At 45.3% G+C, this 17541-nt stretch overlaps 1 protein-coding gene across 1 annotated transcript in view; it reads right to left on the bottom strand.

Annotated features, from left to right (window-relative positions):
• Positions 1 to 17541, bottom strand: part of nf1a (neurofibromin 1a) — a 48301-nt gene that overhangs the window by 8246 nt on the left and 22514 nt on the right. The window contains exons 31-41 of the mRNA XM_068745307.1: positions 14357 to 14515; positions 13139 to 13236; positions 12356 to 12502; positions 12129 to 12275; positions 11930 to 12040; positions 5005 to 5437; positions 4139 to 4479; positions 3814 to 4016; positions 2667 to 2860; positions 2448 to 2588; positions 809 to 1088 (exon numbers count right to left, since the gene is read on the bottom strand). Coding sequence (XP_068601408.1) covers positions 809 to 1088; positions 2448 to 2588; positions 2667 to 2860; positions 3814 to 4016; positions 4139 to 4479; positions 5005 to 5437; positions 11930 to 12040; positions 12129 to 12275; positions 12356 to 12502; positions 13139 to 13236; positions 14357 to 14515 — 2254 coding nt within the window. The remainder of the gene's footprint in view (positions 1 to 808; positions 1089 to 2447; positions 2589 to 2666; positions 2861 to 3813; positions 4017 to 4138; positions 4480 to 5004; positions 5438 to 11929; positions 12041 to 12128; positions 12276 to 12355; positions 12503 to 13138; positions 13237 to 14356; positions 14516 to 17541) is intronic.

Raw genomic sequence — 17541 nt, 5'->3', positions numbered from 1 at the left:
GTGTCTCCCCCTGCGCCAGACTCGATCAAAAGTGTCCCCCCCTGCGCCAGACTCAATCGAAAGTGTCCCCCCTGCACCAGACTAGGTTAAAAGTGTCCCCCTGCGCCAGACTCGATCAAAAGTGTCCCCCCCTGCGCCAGACTCAATCGAAAGTGTCCCCCCTGCACCAGACTAGGTTAAAAGTGTCCCCCTGCGCCAGACTCGATCAAAAGTGTCCCCCCCGCGCCAGACTCGATCAAAAGTGTCCCCCCCTGCGCCAGACTCGATCAAAAGTGTCCCCCTGCGCCAGACTCAATCAAAAGTGCACCTCCCTGCGCCAGACTAGGTTAAAAGTGTCTCCCCCTGCGCCAGACTCAATCAAAAGTGTCCCCCCCTGCACCAGATTCAATCGAAAGTGTCCCCCTACTCCAGACTAGATTCAAAGTGTCCCCCCTGCACCAGACTAGGTTAAAAGTGTCCCCCTGCGCCAGACTTGATCAAAAGTGTCCCCCCGCGCCAGACTCGATCAAAAGTGTCCCCCCCCGCGCCAGACTCGATCAAAAGTGTCCCCCCCTGCGCCAGATTCGATCAAAAGTGTCCCCCCCTGCGCCAGACTCGATTAAAAGTGTCCGCCCCTGCGCCAGACTCGATTAAAAGTGTCCCCCCCCTGCGCCAGACTCGATTAAGAGTGTCCCCCTGCGCCAGACTCAATCGAAAGTGTCCCCCTACTCCAGACTAAATTCAAAGTGTCCCCCTGCACCAGACAAGATTAGACCAAATCGACGCAGCAGGCTGTTCATCAGCATCAACTCGTGAAGTGAGTCCTCACCGCTGAAGTTGAGCTGCGAGCAGGTGCAGAGGGAGTGGATGATGTTGATAACCAAGCCGTGGGTAGAGGCCCTGAGGGACAGTGGCCCGGTGGCTACCAGCAGAGTCACCACGTGGAACAGGTAAGGCAAATGGGCTGCAACGTCCAAGGAGTTGTTGAAGGACAGCATGAGCATGTAGCGGGCCAAGATGGCGATGTCATCCCACATCAAGTGCTGCTCCAGAGTGGGCGTTGGCGACAGGCACGTCTTGTCTATGATCTTACACATACGGCCAATAACCTGCCACAAAGACGACCGATATTAATCCACCACAGACACAGAGCGAACGAGTCACATGCATATCATGAGCACTCAAGGCTCATTCCAATCAGCCACAGAAAAATGGGCTGGCTGCTTTAAATCAAATGAGGATCTACAAGTATTAAAATGTGGAAAGGTCATCAATAATCAGGCATTAGCTGGGAGACACAAATCAAACAATGCATGGCTGCCCTGCTTTCTTTGAATCCTTGAAGTTTGTAACATCTGGATTTGACTTTCATCTCTGCATGGCGAATGTGTCGCTTAACACATCGTACCGTCACCATAACGAGAAAGAAAATAGCATCGTTCAACTGAATCACAGCCAGCAGCAATGTGAACCCAACAAGACGACCGAGTCAAGCTTCACAATGGCCTCCATTCTTCCAGTGTTGATGTCTGCCACCGTCGGAGCCAGGGCCTGGCCCTTCTTTTGTCTGCCCGTGTGTGTGTGTTGCAGTTGTTTGTCTCTCGGCTGAATTTGGATCCGGAGCACACTGATGCTTGACAGCAAGCGGATACTCCAAGGAGCAGCTTTACTTCTACTGCAAGTAAGTAATTCATATTATTGTAGTATTCCATTAACAGAAACTAAAAACCACTAAAAATAATTACGTACAACTGAATATAGTCCAACCCCTCTGAAGAAGGGACTCTGCACAGATGGTGAAGAGGAAGCTCAGCTGATAGGCGAAGCTCTCCATTTACCGGTCGATCTCCATTCCGACCCTCACCTGCGGTAACGAGCTTTGGGTAGTGACCCAAAGAACGAGGTCGCGGGTACAAGCAGCTGAAATGAGCTTCCTCCGTACGGTGGCTGGGCTCTCCCTTAAAGATCGGGTGAGACGCTCCGTCATCCGGGAGGAGCTCTGGGTAGAGCCGCTGCTCCTCCGCATTTATTTAGGATGCCGGACCCCTCCCTGGTACGGTGTTCAGGGCACGGACCACCAGGACACGCTGGAGAGACGATGTCTCTCGGCTGGCCTGGGAACGCCTCAGGAAGAGCTGGAAGAAGTAGCCGGGGAGAGGGAAGTCTGGGCTTCCCTGCTTAGGCTGCTGCCCCCGCGACCCGGCCCCGGATAAAGCGGTTTGAAGATGGATGGATGGACGGACGGACAGACATACTTATGGAGTTCACTCAAACAAAATGAAAACGTACTATTGAAAATAATTGTCGTAAAACAAAGCAGAAACCTACAGATGGAGAGAAAAGTTACGACTGTTGTGGGCGTTTAGGTTGGTCCCTTCCTCATCCTTCCACATCCGACGCATTCGACTAAACGCTGCTCATTTAGCTGCTCAGACACACATCGCCCGGCGCATCAGGTGAAGTCTCACCTTGCTGGAGACCAGTTTCACATTGCCCGAAGCGAGGGCCACTGCTGTATCGGCCATGACTTCTGCTTTAATGGAACCCAGGCCTCCTGTGGCGCTGGTCTTAATGAAGCTATCCAGCACCACGTCCAACAGATCCGTTATCTGAACAAAGCGACCACAAAGTTAGAGCTCAAGTTCAGAATCCAGTTCAATAACAGGCCGTCGGCATGGGGGACGCACCTGACCCAGACTGCCCCAGATCTTGGCCTGGATCGAGGGATACATCTGCTTTTCATTGATCGTCATGGTGATGAGTTTGTCCAGAATGGCAGTGACACGCTGGCGCTTGGCATCGTCGTTGTGCTTACAGAAGCGCACCAAGTTGAGCAGCCAGGGCGTCATGTACTCCAGACAAAGATGCTTCAGCTCAATACCTGCGGCAGAAACATCGCATTCATCAACACACATTCTGGCGCAATAGTTTAACACGGAATTGCACAATTGCAACTGCATTCATTCAGTTGCCACAATGGAACTGCACCGATCAAAAAAGGGCAGCTGTGTCTGGGTTGAGTTTGCTGCACCTGCACTGTTCAACCTTAGGTGGCAGCAGAGAGCCTGAATCCCAACTCTACTCGTAACAGCAGGTGTCTTGTGTTTGTAATTACTTAAAACTCAAATGTCTTTGGAGAAATATAATTTGGGTATATTGATTTAACCCCCCCCCCAAAAAAAGTGAAAGACTAAATGATACTTGTCCACCCTCTTTCCAGAATGACAGCTCAGTATTATGCTTCAAGTAAGAATTTCCACAAATTTCTCCAAGTTACAAATGAAGCTGAACATTGAAGTTGAATGATGCCATGCCTATTAAAGACTTTTTCTGCTGCTCCTTCCAGTAAAATCTGTATTCAACAGATTAATGAATTAAAATACAATATTCTTGACATTTTTTATATTTTAACATTTTAATGAGAATGAGAGTTTTTCCAATCACTTCTGATCTTAGGAAGGAAAACCAATTCAGCAAAGTTGGTTAGATACGACAATCCTGACTCCATACGGAACTCTGATTTTTGGCATTGCGGTTTTGATGAACCCAGGAAACTACACTGATGGCAGAGAGGGGACACCATTGAAGGCTATGGTGTGGTCACATGATTAGAGGGGCAGACTTGAATTCATGTACGTAGAGGTAGCTACTGTAATAATTTGCGTTGTGTAAGTGCTTTGCTTTATTCCTTCCTGTAAGAATCAGTTTTATTTCTCCAGTCATTTTAATTGAAATCCAATGTCTCGGACTTGAAGGGTGAAACGAGAGGATTTATGACGTTTTGATGAGCGTGCGAAACAGAGCACGCGCTCCGACACTTCGCCGCAGACCTACTAGATTTGCTGAAGCCTGAAATGCACTCCTCCAAAAACTCCAGAGTCAGGTGGGGCTCATTGGCAGCCAAAGTCTTGCTGATGGATACGATGAAAAGCGTGTTGTTCGCTGGGATGCAGAGGCCTGACGTCTCAAGCAGCTGGCCCTCAATCTTCAGGTTGAAGGTGCATGTCAGCGCGCACAGCAGATTGTAGGCCGCAGACCTAGATGTGGGATGGACAGCAAGTCTGACGAGTCGTTTTGAAGCTCAACCTACCAAATATAAACTCGGACCATGGTCAAATAATCCCTGTGAGAGGAACGCGTATTACGGGCAGAGACTGACCTGAGGCTCGGGTCCGAACTGCCCAGGTTAAGCAAGGCAATGTTGAGCAGAGTTCCAGGAACGTCTTTGGGTCGGATTTTGGTGTGCTGTGGTATTGAATCCGGCTGAGACAGTTCCCAGCGGGTACGAATGTGGATGATGGACTGGACGATGGTGTCACACTCCTGGTGCATGAAGGTCAGGGGCGTGCCTTGGTTGGCCATGGTGAGCGTGAACTGGCTCTCATCGACCAGGCAGATCTCTTCGATCTCTGAGGCGTAGTAGACGTCGTTGAGGAAGACGGGTTGGCCGAGCACTCGGGTCCTTTCGGCTGAGGTCACCTGGACTGCTGTCGAGCCCACCTGGCCAGAGGAAACGCACATTGGTTTAGGAATTCCACCGTTTCCTCTGTAACTATATTACTGTTATGCTTTCGGATGGAAGTCTTTCATATTAATGGAATGTCCTGGATCAGGGGTGGGCAAACGCTTTTTAAAATACAAAGGAAAACCCTGGAAAAGGGTTTATCAATGTGTTGAGTGGACATGTGTGTTCTCAAAGTGCCCACTAGGTCTGAGTGTAATGTGTTTGTGAGTTCAACAGGTGAAGAAGCGCCTGATTAAATGACTACGGATATAAGAACTGAAGAAGAAAACTCTAAAAGATAGTTTTGAGTTCAACCAGAGAATGACAGGTCTATTGGTGCAGTGAATTTATGGCTATTTTTTTTTGGACTTTTTGAGCTGAAGCGAATAAAAATATAAATAAAATTCTTCCGTCGTGTGTTTTCATTTCAGAAACGTGCCTCTTGTTGCAGCTGGAAGTGAAACAGTTCAGTTTTATCAAGCGCGTTTGTTCTTTGTGGACTCTTGGAGCGGCACCCTCACCTTTATCGAAACCTTGGTATCCTTGTGGGCCAGCTTGAGGGCATTGTGAAAGACCTTCAGGTCTTCCTCCAGGGTCAGCGTGGCTGCCGGAAGCTTCTGCTGCTCCGGTTCGATGTGCTCTGCCATCTTAGCTGGGGAGTCAACGAACTGAAGCCGTTTGCTGCCCTTCAGTCCAGTCAGCAGTCGCTCATGGTATTTGGTGTACTCCCTCACCCAGGTGTTGCAGTTGTACACATAAACCGCTGCTACATTCTCATAGGCAAAGCCAGGGAAGACCACAAACCACTTGGACAGGAAGTCGGTCTTGAAGCGATTGCTGGGTCCTACATGTGTCAAGTCTACGACTATCTCGTAGGGCTTCGCATAGTAGGGCTTGAGGGTGAGCAGGACGTGGTAGATGAGCAAGTCCCCATTTATCTGGCCTGTTTTGAACCTAAAGAAAGGAGACAGAAAAAAAAATAAAGGACATTTTTGTAGTTCATTACTTTTGTGCAATATTCGGGGTTGGAGTCCATTTTTCGCAACAGCAGTTAATAGCGACACTCAGTTTTTTTTGATTGACTGAATTTCTTTGCCTTGTCTCACTTCAGCTTCCCAAACATCAGTGATATGAGACCAATGCGCTGAAATCACCAGACCAGTCAAAAGACACGGAAAGAGGGAGGACTTCAACTGCAGCCGGTATATCACTGCATCCTGTCACCAAGACCACGCCCAGTAAGTATTTTATTGCGTTTTGATAACAGTCAAGCTTTTTTGGTAAGGTCATTGGCGTGGAGTCAGAAAAAATAAAAAAATATTTGCTCCAAAGTAGAAATTCAAGCAAGTTGAGGAAGAAAGCTGAGTGCAAGAGTGTAGATGCATAAATGTGTCATTTCCTGGTTATGCGTCGTGTACAGTCAGTAACGAAGCTTTCTTCTTCAATGCTCGACTGATGTTTTTGGCCATGTCATGACAGCTGAGTCGCAGGTTGGAAGTAAAGCGGTCTCCATTTCTGAACTGATCACACGCTTCCTTTATCTCAGGGCATAATGGAGGACGCAGTAACGTCTCTCTGGCTGCTTCCCCTGCTCAACCAGCTGCTGCTGGGCTCCACAGCTGCAGATCAAAACCTTTTAACCACACAGCTGCATTCAAACCAAACCCAAGGTTTGGATTCCGCCTCAACCCTCGCAGCGGGCATCAGCCCCGCCAACAGCACACCGTTTCCTGAAACCGGCACCAATGGCTCTCACGGTGATTGCCTGATTGACACAGAGATGGGTCTCATTGCAATGGGCTCAGCAGGGGGGCTGATTGTCTGCCTGCTGGCTGCCACAGTGGTCCTAGCCTGTCTTGTGTGCCATATTCAGCGCCAGGTCTATGTTCCCAGAATGTCCCGGTCCAACATGGACCGTGAGAGCGGTGCAGGTTACTGGGCCATCGACCGGCCAGAGGCCAGGGGAGAGGTGGGGCCGTGCGATGCCAGCGTTATGCTTGAGGAGTTGAGAGAAGACAGCCAGATGGAGGAAGACGAGCAGGCTGAATTACGAGCGGCAAGGGAGACGAGTGGGGCGGGTCCTCGCGAAGGGGCCTTGGCGCTTATCCCCGAAGAGAAGACCCGCCTTCTTCCACGCTCCAGCTCCAGGGACTGCTGTCTGGAAGTTCCCAAGGATCTCGAGGACATGCCCCTTGTGGTGTGAGGAAATTAGATCAACAAACACAAAGTCCTACATGTCCAATCACAGCTGTCAGATCAGCTGTGATTGGGGCCAGTTCTTTACAATTTCAGCTCACAGAATTTAAATTAATCAATCAAAATTAGGGCTGCCATGGTATCGTTTGAAAATCGATCCGATACCTGACCTTAGTGTCGATACCAAACAATGGTATCGTATTCCCTCAAAAGAGCCTCTCACATAAGTAGAAGTACACAGTTTTAATATTTATACACCAAAAAAAAACTCAAAATAAAGAAAGAAAAGTAAATTGCATTTACAATTTTGACAATACAGTCAATGTATGGAATGAATATTTGATCCTACAGACAAAGCAGTATTACAGTTCAATATATCTTTCGCATTGAGCATTTAAATCAGGCATGGGCAAACCCAGGCCCGGGGGCCATATGCGGCCCGTTGGTCTTTTTAATCCGGCCCGCCAAGCTTGTCCAAATTATATCATTAAATAAAATTGTATAATAATTAAACCTCATTCATTTGACCTTTTCTCTGTAATGCTGCCTGTAAAAGGCCAAATCATTTAATGCAATAGCTTTCATGTGTCATTTATATTAGCTCACACAAATACTCCATCCATCTGTTCTTGGTCCGGCCCCTCTGTCAAATTTTAGAACCTATTGTGGCCCGCGAGTCAAAAAGTTTGCCCACCTCTGATTTAAATTGATGCATTTGTTTGTTAGAAATGTTTGTACTACAAATTTTATACTATTTAAAGTGTCATTAATCCATGAAGGACTGATTTGTTTCAAGTTTCTTTTCTTCTAAACTTTCTAATACTAATGTTTTTTATTGTCCTTATGCATTTGAATATGTACCTAACATTCATTAGGTTTTACATAAATTTAATTTACATGTCAAAGTTAACTCATTGGGTGCCAGCCATTTCCACGCAAATATATGCAGTGTCAGATTTTCCAAGCCCCACACAATATTCTTTACCATGACTATTCAAACACCGAACCTAGCAAATGAAAGATTAAAGTCTCCTCTTTCACCAGGAAAGACAAAGTGTGTTCCTACAATCTTCCGTTCCGGGGTTATTGGCCGTTGAAGAGAGGCACATTTCAATATCAGTGAATGTTTGGGTTACGAAAAACGTCTAAATCCAATTCACCACAACTGACTGAAACATTTTACTACAGGTTCCACTTGTCGAGTTTAGTTCGATGGTAGACGGACGTAGAAGAGCATTGTGGCAGTAAAGTGGAAAGTCTCAGGGCTTTGTGTTGCAGCGAGGCTAGGCGGACGGAGACGGAAAGACAATGCAAAGCGATTCGTGTCCAAACAATAACTAGAGACTACAAACTAATTATTCAGAATCAGAACCACCTCATCCCTGGTTTGGTTAAAAAGAAATCAATCTGCGAACTCCGTTAAAAAATAAACCAGGTGAATTGCATATGATAAGGAATTTAAACCAAATTGAACGGATGTTAAATTTAGATGCTGGACTTAGAGGTTTTACAGCTTACTGCACAATAAAAAAGAAAAACGCGCTACAGAACAGTTCAGACATTAAAAGGGAAAACAGAGTGTGTAAAAACATGATTTATCTTATATTTATAGTTATGGAAGTGTTTAAAGAAATAAATAAATTAGAAACTAAATAAGCAATTACATTACCTAATGATAATACAATCACAGCGTTACCAGGGAATTCCAAAGGGAAGGGGGGGACCGCCATGATTTACATCAAAGGAAAAATGGGAGAAAGAATTCAATGATGAAATCTAAAATAAGCAATGGAAGAGCGAGATCTTATTCTCTACACTGGTGTGAATTTGGTTGGAAGAACTTTGTCCATTTCTTTGTTACTCCTAAAATGAAACGAACGACAGCAAAGCACACACGCTGGAGAAATTGTCCCTTTGGGATTAATAAAGTATTCTGAATGAAAGCGCAAACCACCGCTTGATTTTTTGGGGGAGTTGTCCAAAGACACAAATATTCTGGGAATACATGAAAAAGATTATGCAGCTATTCTCAGACAGAAAGTCCTGTAGACATTTAAATTGCTTTTGTCGGCCAATCTACCAGAAGGAATGATGGGAAATGATAGAACGCCTTCTGAAAATATTAATCACGACAGCAAAATGGTAAAAAAAAATATTGTTACTGCATTGTGTTAATATCACCCAATCAAGTCAACTCTCCAAACTCGTTGTGCAACGGGAGTGCTACTGTCCACATGGAACATGCAGTGCACTGCTTACCGACTGACAGAACTAACGGATCGAAACACCTGCTGCCCTCCCCAAAGGACACCTTACCACAAAACCTAATTACCGTATTTTCCGGATTATAAGTCGCGGTTTTTTTCATAGTTTGGTCGGGGGTGCGACTTATAAATCGGAGCAACTTATATATGCTTTTTTTTACAAAATCTGTGAGCGCAGAGACAGTAGCCTACACATTCCTATAACAGGTGTTACAGGGAACTCTGTGACCCGTCAGAATCTGTTGCGGTTTCTGGAGGTTCAGAGTTATCTGTCACACCTGTTATCTAAAAACACAAATTAGAAGGGCTGAATGAAAATGTCGCCGAAAAGAAAGTCATATTCCGCGGCTTACAAGCTTCAGATAGTGAAATATGGAGCCGAAAACGGCAATCGAGCAGCAGAAAGAAAGTTTGGAGTGAGCGAAAAACTTGTAAGGGACTGGCGAAAAGCGGAGGTTACGCTTACTGAAATGAAGAAAACAAAGAAAGCTAATCGCGGGCGACAAGCTAGGTGGCCGCAGTCGGAGGAACGAGTTCACGCATGGGTGCTTGAACAACGTGCTGCTGGGAGAGGTTTGTCAACGGTGCAGTTGCGTCTCCGCGCCCAGGTGGTTGCCAAGGAGGTGAATATAAACGGCTTTGCGGGAGGACCTTCTTGGTGTTACCGCTTCATGCAACGCAAACGCCCCTCTATCAGAGCAAGGACGACACTGTCCCAAAAACTGCCAGCGGACTTCCAAGCCAAGGTTGACAGTTTCCGCGCGTTCATTGAAAAGCATGTAAGTGATCACAACGTGACACCGGATCATATTATTAACATGGACGAGGTCCCCCTCACTTTTGACATCCCCATGGGCCGAAGTGTTGCAGAGAAAGGGCAAAAAAGTGTGAATATCGTTACAACTGGTCATGAGAGATCACACTTCACAGTGGTGCTGGCATGTTGTGGAGACGGATCAAAACTGCCACCGATGGTCATTTTCAAACAAAAAACCATGCCAAAAATCCAATCCTCCTCAGTTGAAGTCGCCGTGAACGAGAAAGGGTGGATTGATCAAGAAATGATGAACTTATGGCTTACAAAGTGCTACAATAAGCGACCGGATGGCTTCTTTAGAGCACGCAAAGCTCTGCTTGTGATGGATAGCATGAGAGCGCACATCACACCACAGTTAAAAAATAAATTAAAAGTTTTCAACTCCATAGCTGCCATCATCCCTGGAGGCTTAACCAAAATACTCCAGGCACTTGATATCTCCGTGAATAGGAGCTTTAAGTCAGTTTTGCGTAACCTGTGGGAGCAGTGGATGACGGATGGAGAGCACAGCTTCACGGCAACCGGGAGAATGCGCCATGCAACTTTCCTGGAAGTCATTGAATGGATCGACAAAGCATGGGCTTCAGTGACAACCGTAACCATCCTGTCTCGATTCAGAAAGGCTGGAATAATTGGAACTACAACTGACGACGAGTCTGATGTAAGCGACGTAGAAGAGGAAGCGGCGTCTTGTCTACCTGCCGAGTTGGGGGAGTTGTTCAAAAGTGACACCGAGGATGAAGATTTCCTTGGATTTCGTGATTCGGAGTAAAACCTGATATTTTGGTAAACTTGTTAGCATGTTCTTTGTGCTATATGTTGTTTGGTGTTGGATTTTATCAAATAAATTTTCCCCAAAAATGCGACTTATCCTCCAGTGCGACCTATATATGTTTTTTTCTTCTTAATTATGCATTTTTTGGCTGGTGCGACCTACAATCCGGAGCGACGTATAATCCAAAAAATACGGTAACTTCCTTTCAAAACGCTTTCAGTTGTCCCGATTATACACACATATAAATAAATGTACACGCCGACACACTCAGAGAAAGCAAAATGTGTTGAAGGCTGCTCTAAGACGAGTCAAACTGAATCACCAGTTTGAACGTACATAGAAATCCAAAGTCCGGGTTCAACATGCCGATAAAGTCCGTTTGATCGGAGTGAGACACAGACGGATCTGGATTATGGCAGGTCCGGCACCAAACCCAGTTTCAATATATTAGGATCTCGTGTAGCGAGAAAAAAATATCCGTATTTGTTTTCTGCAACAGGTTTTGTCCATCTCTGCATGAAAATATCACTGTTTCCTTTTTTCCTCCAATAAAGCCTGTATAACAAGGTGGTCCCAAGAGTACTTTGAAGGTGAATGGAACTGTGGTAAAATACAAGATGAAAGTTTGGTTTAGTGCCCTCTGCTGCACCTGGTGCTGGAGAAAACACTGGTTAACTTGTTGAATATCGTTGTGTCTTGTACAAATCATTTAGGGAGCAGTGCCTCATTTTAAGTCTTCGTGGTAATAACAGTCCAAACTGAAACCTATCTGTGGTCAAACGCTTACTCAGAAACACCTGTTAACCTAATAAAGCTCGGTACACTGGCGTTTAATGAGGGCAGAGCTTTATCATGGACCAATAGGAATAAAATGAAGAACAGTACATTTTCTCTGGGCGAAGTCTCAAACATCTCTTAACTATGGAAATTCTTTGGTTATGTCAATTCGGAGGAAAACCTGCGGCGGGAAGGTCACCCGATATGAAGTTCACACATAGACCAGATGGGCCGAGGCAAAGTGGAAAACCGTCCTGTGGTCGGATGAATTGAAGCTTGAAACGTTTTGGAAATCATGCGTGGTGCATCCTCTGGACTAAGGAGGAGAGGAACCATCTGGTCTACACATTTGTGAAGACACCATCAATACTGGATTACATACTGCCGCAAAAGAAGGGAACACTTAATCATCAGTATAGTCAAGTATTTGGTAAATACTTGTTTTCTATTGCTGTACTATAAAATACTATGTTTTCTATATTGACATGGATTCATATTTTTAACACAAAACCACAAACAAATGTCTTTATTAGCATAAATCCTTCTTCATACAGCCCTCGTTCTCCTCTAAAGAGAACTTGGCCCAGAACGGTCTCGAACGGTTTAGAAAGGCCTACCTGCGAGCCACATAGTAGAACACCGGATTGCCAGATTTGGACGTTCCAGCCTGGTAGAAGATGTTGAGAGTCTTTAAGGCTTTAAACTCCTCCTTCTCATGGACCTGGTGCCTACAGAACAAATGTTAAAGTAGTTTAAAAAACATTTGAGCGCTCATGGAGATCATGGTTCAATGTTGGAGGACAGTAGGAATCTTACCTGGTCATGAACTCCTCAAATTTGGAGCTGGTCAGGTTGAGACTGGACCAGTGAGTGTCAGCCACAGGTTTGTGTTCTGGAGGTCCAAGATATGCCAATAGGGTTGCCATCTTGTCAAACGGCCGCCTGCCTACAGCCTTGTGGTCCCTGTAAATTAGGTCAGTTGAGATTAGCAGGTAGAGCAGAACGCAAGAGCGTTGTGCTTTTGTCAGCTAAACCGGTGAGACCTGTTACTAGAGAGGTACTGGCCGATCCTCTCCTGGTTGTTCCACAGCAGGCGATGGAGGGCCAGCACATTGCCATCACTGATAAACGACAAACTGTGGTTGATGGAATCGCTGGGTGGGGAGTCAGACGCTATGTCCAAGAAAAACCTGCCACAGTGACGAGACAAGATGAAATAATTATAAACATTTGAAAAATAATCTGTTTCGCAAATGTTGCAGACTATCTTGGGCACTCGACTACGTTAATTCATTATGTTCTGTAGGAATCGTAAGTTCTGCAGGACAATCCTGTTTAATGCGATGCCTTTCCTCCTCGAGAGATTTAAGTGATTCGTTGGGGACCCCATTCTCAGCTGCGGACTAGTAGTTCTACGTTGGGTGTACGCCAGAGCGTCCCCAAAAGATATAATCCCTTAACCCTCTACATACAGATGGTGAGGGCGCACCCGACTGTCACTACGCTTGTAGCACCAGCGCCACCTCCTGGTCAAAGTCAGTCTCTTCGACCAGAGCACCAGCGCCGGTTCCCGGTAACGGTGGTGCATTATTACTGGGCACAGACAATAGCGCCGCCGCTACGGCCGTAGATAACGGGTAAGTGAGTCCTGGGTATACCCCCAAGTTCTTCTACCAGTTGGAAATGCCCAGAATACATTCCCAGGGAGGAATCCAGGGGGAGTTCCAACCATCTCTGCCGAGTCCTCTCGATTTTTTGACAAGTAGCTGATATATGTAAATAAAACAGGAAATATCTTCTGAAACTGATGCAGGTCAGTGTTTTACCTCCTTGCTGCATCAAAGTTGCTTTTTACAAAGTCATTAAAAGGCCTCATGTGTTCTTCTTTCGTGAACAGGACATGGTTTGCAATGCTTTGCAGAATCTAAAGAAAGAGAACATAAAACATAGATTACAACAATCTGCTCATGTAAGCTGTCACGTTTTAGGCAGCAGGCATTCCTGATATAATTTAATGCACCTTGTTTACTTTTTAGGGCTGAAAGATATATTGAATTATCTTTTCTCCAATTATATATGTGCAACATTTGTTGCTCCATATCTCGGTTGATTATTGACCAATGTTTATGGAATTTGACACAGTCATGTAAAATGGGGACCCCTATCTCTCCACCAAATCTCATCCGGATGGGATCTGGATTGCAGATACTGTTGCAATACAATCAAATCCGGATATTGCCATTTACTTATAATGGACGCTTTTTCAAAACAATATGCATTCAATTCAGTCATTAAAAATCACAGTCATAAAGGGGCCCAAAATTTCTTCTGGATCTGATCCAGAGTGAGGTCAGGAAAAAATATTACATTTTAACATTCAAACCCATTTATGGATTCAAAAATCAACTCTGATTCATGTTTACTTTTCATGGTTGGTGTATAAAGATAGCAAGAACAATTTATAACCTTTTGATCCAGATTCACCATGTGGACGGTGTAAATCCAATCAGGAGGGGAATGAGCTGCTTAGTGGAGGTCTGTGCTCTCTGAGTGCTTTTCTAGTCGTGTACTGTTTTCCAGTAAATAATGTTAAGATCACACCATGAAAATTGTATAATAATAATGCGTTGGTCTTGTATAGCGCTTTTCTGAACACTCAAAGGCGCTTTACATTGTGCATAATTCATTCACCCCATAATTGGTGGTGGTGGTGAAGCTACGATCGTAGCCACAGCTGCCCTGGGGCAGACTGACATATGAACAGTTGATTGTCTTAAAGACACTTCTTGTTATCAGCAGGCGCTGCCATCACTGGCTGCATGTTGAATTTGTGGCCGTCTTTCAAATTCTACAGAGCCCTTTGTAAAAGTTTCATTGCAAGTGCAGTGGTCACTGTAAAATGGACCTCAACACAGGACAGAAACATTATGTCCCACATCCAGTAGGAAAGGTAACCCACATTTAATTTGATGCTTGATTTCTGAAAAGATAGACTCTTTCTAACAGGAAGTGGTTGATACGCCCACTGCATTTATGCATTTTACCTTGGACATGAGTTTGAGACCTCGTTCTATCCTGGGCATTGGTTTCTTGTCCAAGATGCCAGCCTCGTAGGGAGACACTATAGCTGGGTTGACGAAGCGCAGAAACATGGCACTGCCCACTGCCCCAATGCTGTTCTGTGGGAACCGCTGACTCACCACCTGCGTGAGGAAGATATAAGGGGGTGTAGAAACGATAGAACAGAAGAGTTCTCAATTTCAACACAGGAGAAAATATTGAAAATGGATTTCATCATGTTAAAAGGCAAAAGAGGCGATTTAAGGGAATGACTAAACAGAGATGCATCAATATGTGAAACGGAGCAGAGTACAGAGAGCCATTGCCAAAATAGTGACAGATACCAGCATAAGGAGGAACAATGGAGAAAGATGTACGGTAGGTAGAACGGGAGGCACAATCTCAATTGATTTCGGGCTATAAATGAAAAAGAGACATTACAAAGCAAGACAGGAAACCCAAGCAAGTCCTCTCTGTTGGTGAAAACTGAAAAGTAAAATACGACGTCAGGATGACATGAAGAATGATTTGTGGTGCAAAGCAGTTGATTAAAAGTCATATGGCTTCTCGCTTCGACGCAAAGCAGGGCCGTTTATGACTCACTCTGGAATCAAACAGTCAGCGGCGTTCAGGTTCAAGAATGTCCCTTGTTTTGCTTTTTGAAATGTCACATTTCGGGCGTGCAGAAAAACACAACATTTGCATTAGATCTGTCATCGTGATGGAAGACGTGGAGTTGCTGTGTGATGTGCATAAATGGCACAGATGGCTGAGCTGCAACGATCATGTTGCTACTGGAGTGGACTGTGATTCGACGCATGTGAATCACAGTCTGCAGATGGAGTTGGCAGCGTCACGTCAGGCGATCAGTGTACCCAGCCTGCCCTATTCCTTATCTTGCCTAAGAGCAGCTGCTTCAATACACTGTACACAACACTCAACTGTCCGGTTGTAATTGAATCACTTTGAACTAATGCTAGGTCTGAAAAGAAGATACAGTCTGTAAATTATAGGAGTGGTAAAAAAAATATTTTTTAAAGTGCATCAAATTGAACCACATCATACAATAGGAGTACTGACATTAACCAAAGCGCACGACTGCATTTGCAAGCATGACCACACACACCCATACATTTGTTGCTCAACAAGCCAGTCTTACCTACACAGAGTTCACTTATTCATAACGTCACCAGCACATCTCAGCGTCCAAAACAAGACATCCCCACTTCAAGCACAAACACATTTTAGTTCAGCTTTCTAAACCAAAATGTTATGTAGCTTACTGTCAATGGTAGAGCTGCATACAAAGATGAGGCCATGAAGAAAGAAATTAAATACCGACTCTCTTACTGAAGCTCTCCCTGGTCCCGCGTTGTCTTGAATAACAGCTTCAACCGTAAATCAGTCAGTTGTGAAACTTTTCAAAAATGGGTTATCAGTGCCAAACAGCAAAATGCAGCCATTTTTTCCTAAACAACTGACTGTAGTGTGTAAATGCTAAGATGTACGATTATCCTTCATCACCATTGTTTCTACTAAGTACTGATAGCGGATAGTAGAGCAGCAACTGGGAAGACAAACACAACAGCTATACAGCAAGTTTAGAAAAGCTCGGTGGCAATTCGTAGCTCAATAATTTTCATTTTGTTCAAATCTGTATGCATCCTAAAATGTGCCTGATAATGGACTGAATCCCAATCCACAATTCTTTTTGGATCAAAAACACATCTATCTATCCATCTGCAGCAGATTTATGGAAGGCTCTGTCTGTCTCAGTATCAGTCTATACATTTGGGCTACCAGTCACTCCCCTCGCCATGTCAGATGATGACTATCAACACCTCCTGGGTGTGTCTTCTGAAAGGAAAGGAGATAAGAAGACTTGGGGTGGAACAAGTGCAGAAGTGTATACACTTTGGTGTGCACAGCCCTCTACGGCGCAAAGCAGTAATTAAAACTTAATAAAATATAATGGGCTAGTCCGCCACGAGGGCAGGGGACAGTAAACAAGAGTACAGGGAGACGAGACGCAAGGCAAAAGGTAGAGGTGGCAAAGGTCAAACAGAGGACATACAGCAATAGAATAGACAGCCTTTATTGTCATTGTCAAGCAGGTAACACAATGAGATTTGGAGCGCTGCGCCGCCTGGTGCTTAAATACAACACACAGTAAACAGGATTAAAACAACAAGAGTATTAAATAAATATTATTTACAATAAGAATGTATCCATAATTGTGCAGTGACTTTTTACACATTCGGGTGTAGGCGGAAGTATTGCACATGTTATAATACATTTTTATTTATATAGCGCTTTTCTAAAAACTCTAAGTCGCTTGTTGGTTTGTGTTCAAAGCGCTGCTGGCTCTGGTGGAAAAACTGTTCCTGCGTATGTTTGTTCTGGTCTTGTGCAACCTGTAGCGCCGACCTGAGGGCAACAGGTTGAACCAGTCGTGACCAGGTTGTGAAGAGTCTCCAATAATGTTTGCGGCTCTTCTGAGGGAGCGAGAGGCGGTGCTAGGCCTTCCTGACCACTGCCGTGGTGTTCGCCGACCAGGAAATATCGTTGTTGATGTGGACGCCCAGCGTCTGAATGAGTGGACCTTTTCAACGCAGCCCCCCTTGATGATCAGCCGGGTCTGGGCTGCGGTTACGGAAGTCCAGGATGAGTTCCACGCCACCAGTTTATCAATCTCATCTCTGTAGGCCGACTCATCCCCTCCTCAGATGAGCCCGACCACTGCGGTGTCATCAGCAAATTTGATGATGGCGTTGGAGAGATGGGTTGGCGTGCAGTCATGTGTACAGAGAGTACAGGAGCGGACTCAGTACACATCCTTGTGGGGAGCCGGTGTTGAGTGTGATGGTGGGGGAGATGTGGGATCCAAGTCTGACCCTTTGTGCGCGGTCAGACAGGAAGTCCTTAATCCAGGTGCAGATGGAGGTGGAGAGTTTAACAGTTAAAATGTCCGGGATTATCGCATTGAACGCTGAACTGTAATCCCCAAACGCATCCTCGCGCAGTTCCCCCGGTGTTCCAGGCGACTCAGTGCAGTGTGAAGAGCTGTGACAATGGCATCATCAGTAGAGCGGTTTGCTCTGTAGGCGAATTGGAGGGAGTGTGTTTTTAATGTGGTTAGCGATCAGCCTCTCCGAGCACAGGCCTAAAT

The sequence above is a fragment of the Brachionichthys hirsutus genome, chromosome 11 (assembly GCF_040956055.1).
Source record: "Brachionichthys hirsutus isolate HB-005 chromosome 11, CSIRO-AGI_Bhir_v1, whole genome shotgun sequence".
Taxonomy (NCBI): Eukaryota; Metazoa; Chordata; class Actinopteri; order Lophiiformes; family Brachionichthyidae; genus Brachionichthys; species Brachionichthys hirsutus.
The sequence above is the reverse complement of the archived record's forward strand: the minus strand, read 5'-3'. Positions and strand labels throughout refer to the sequence as shown.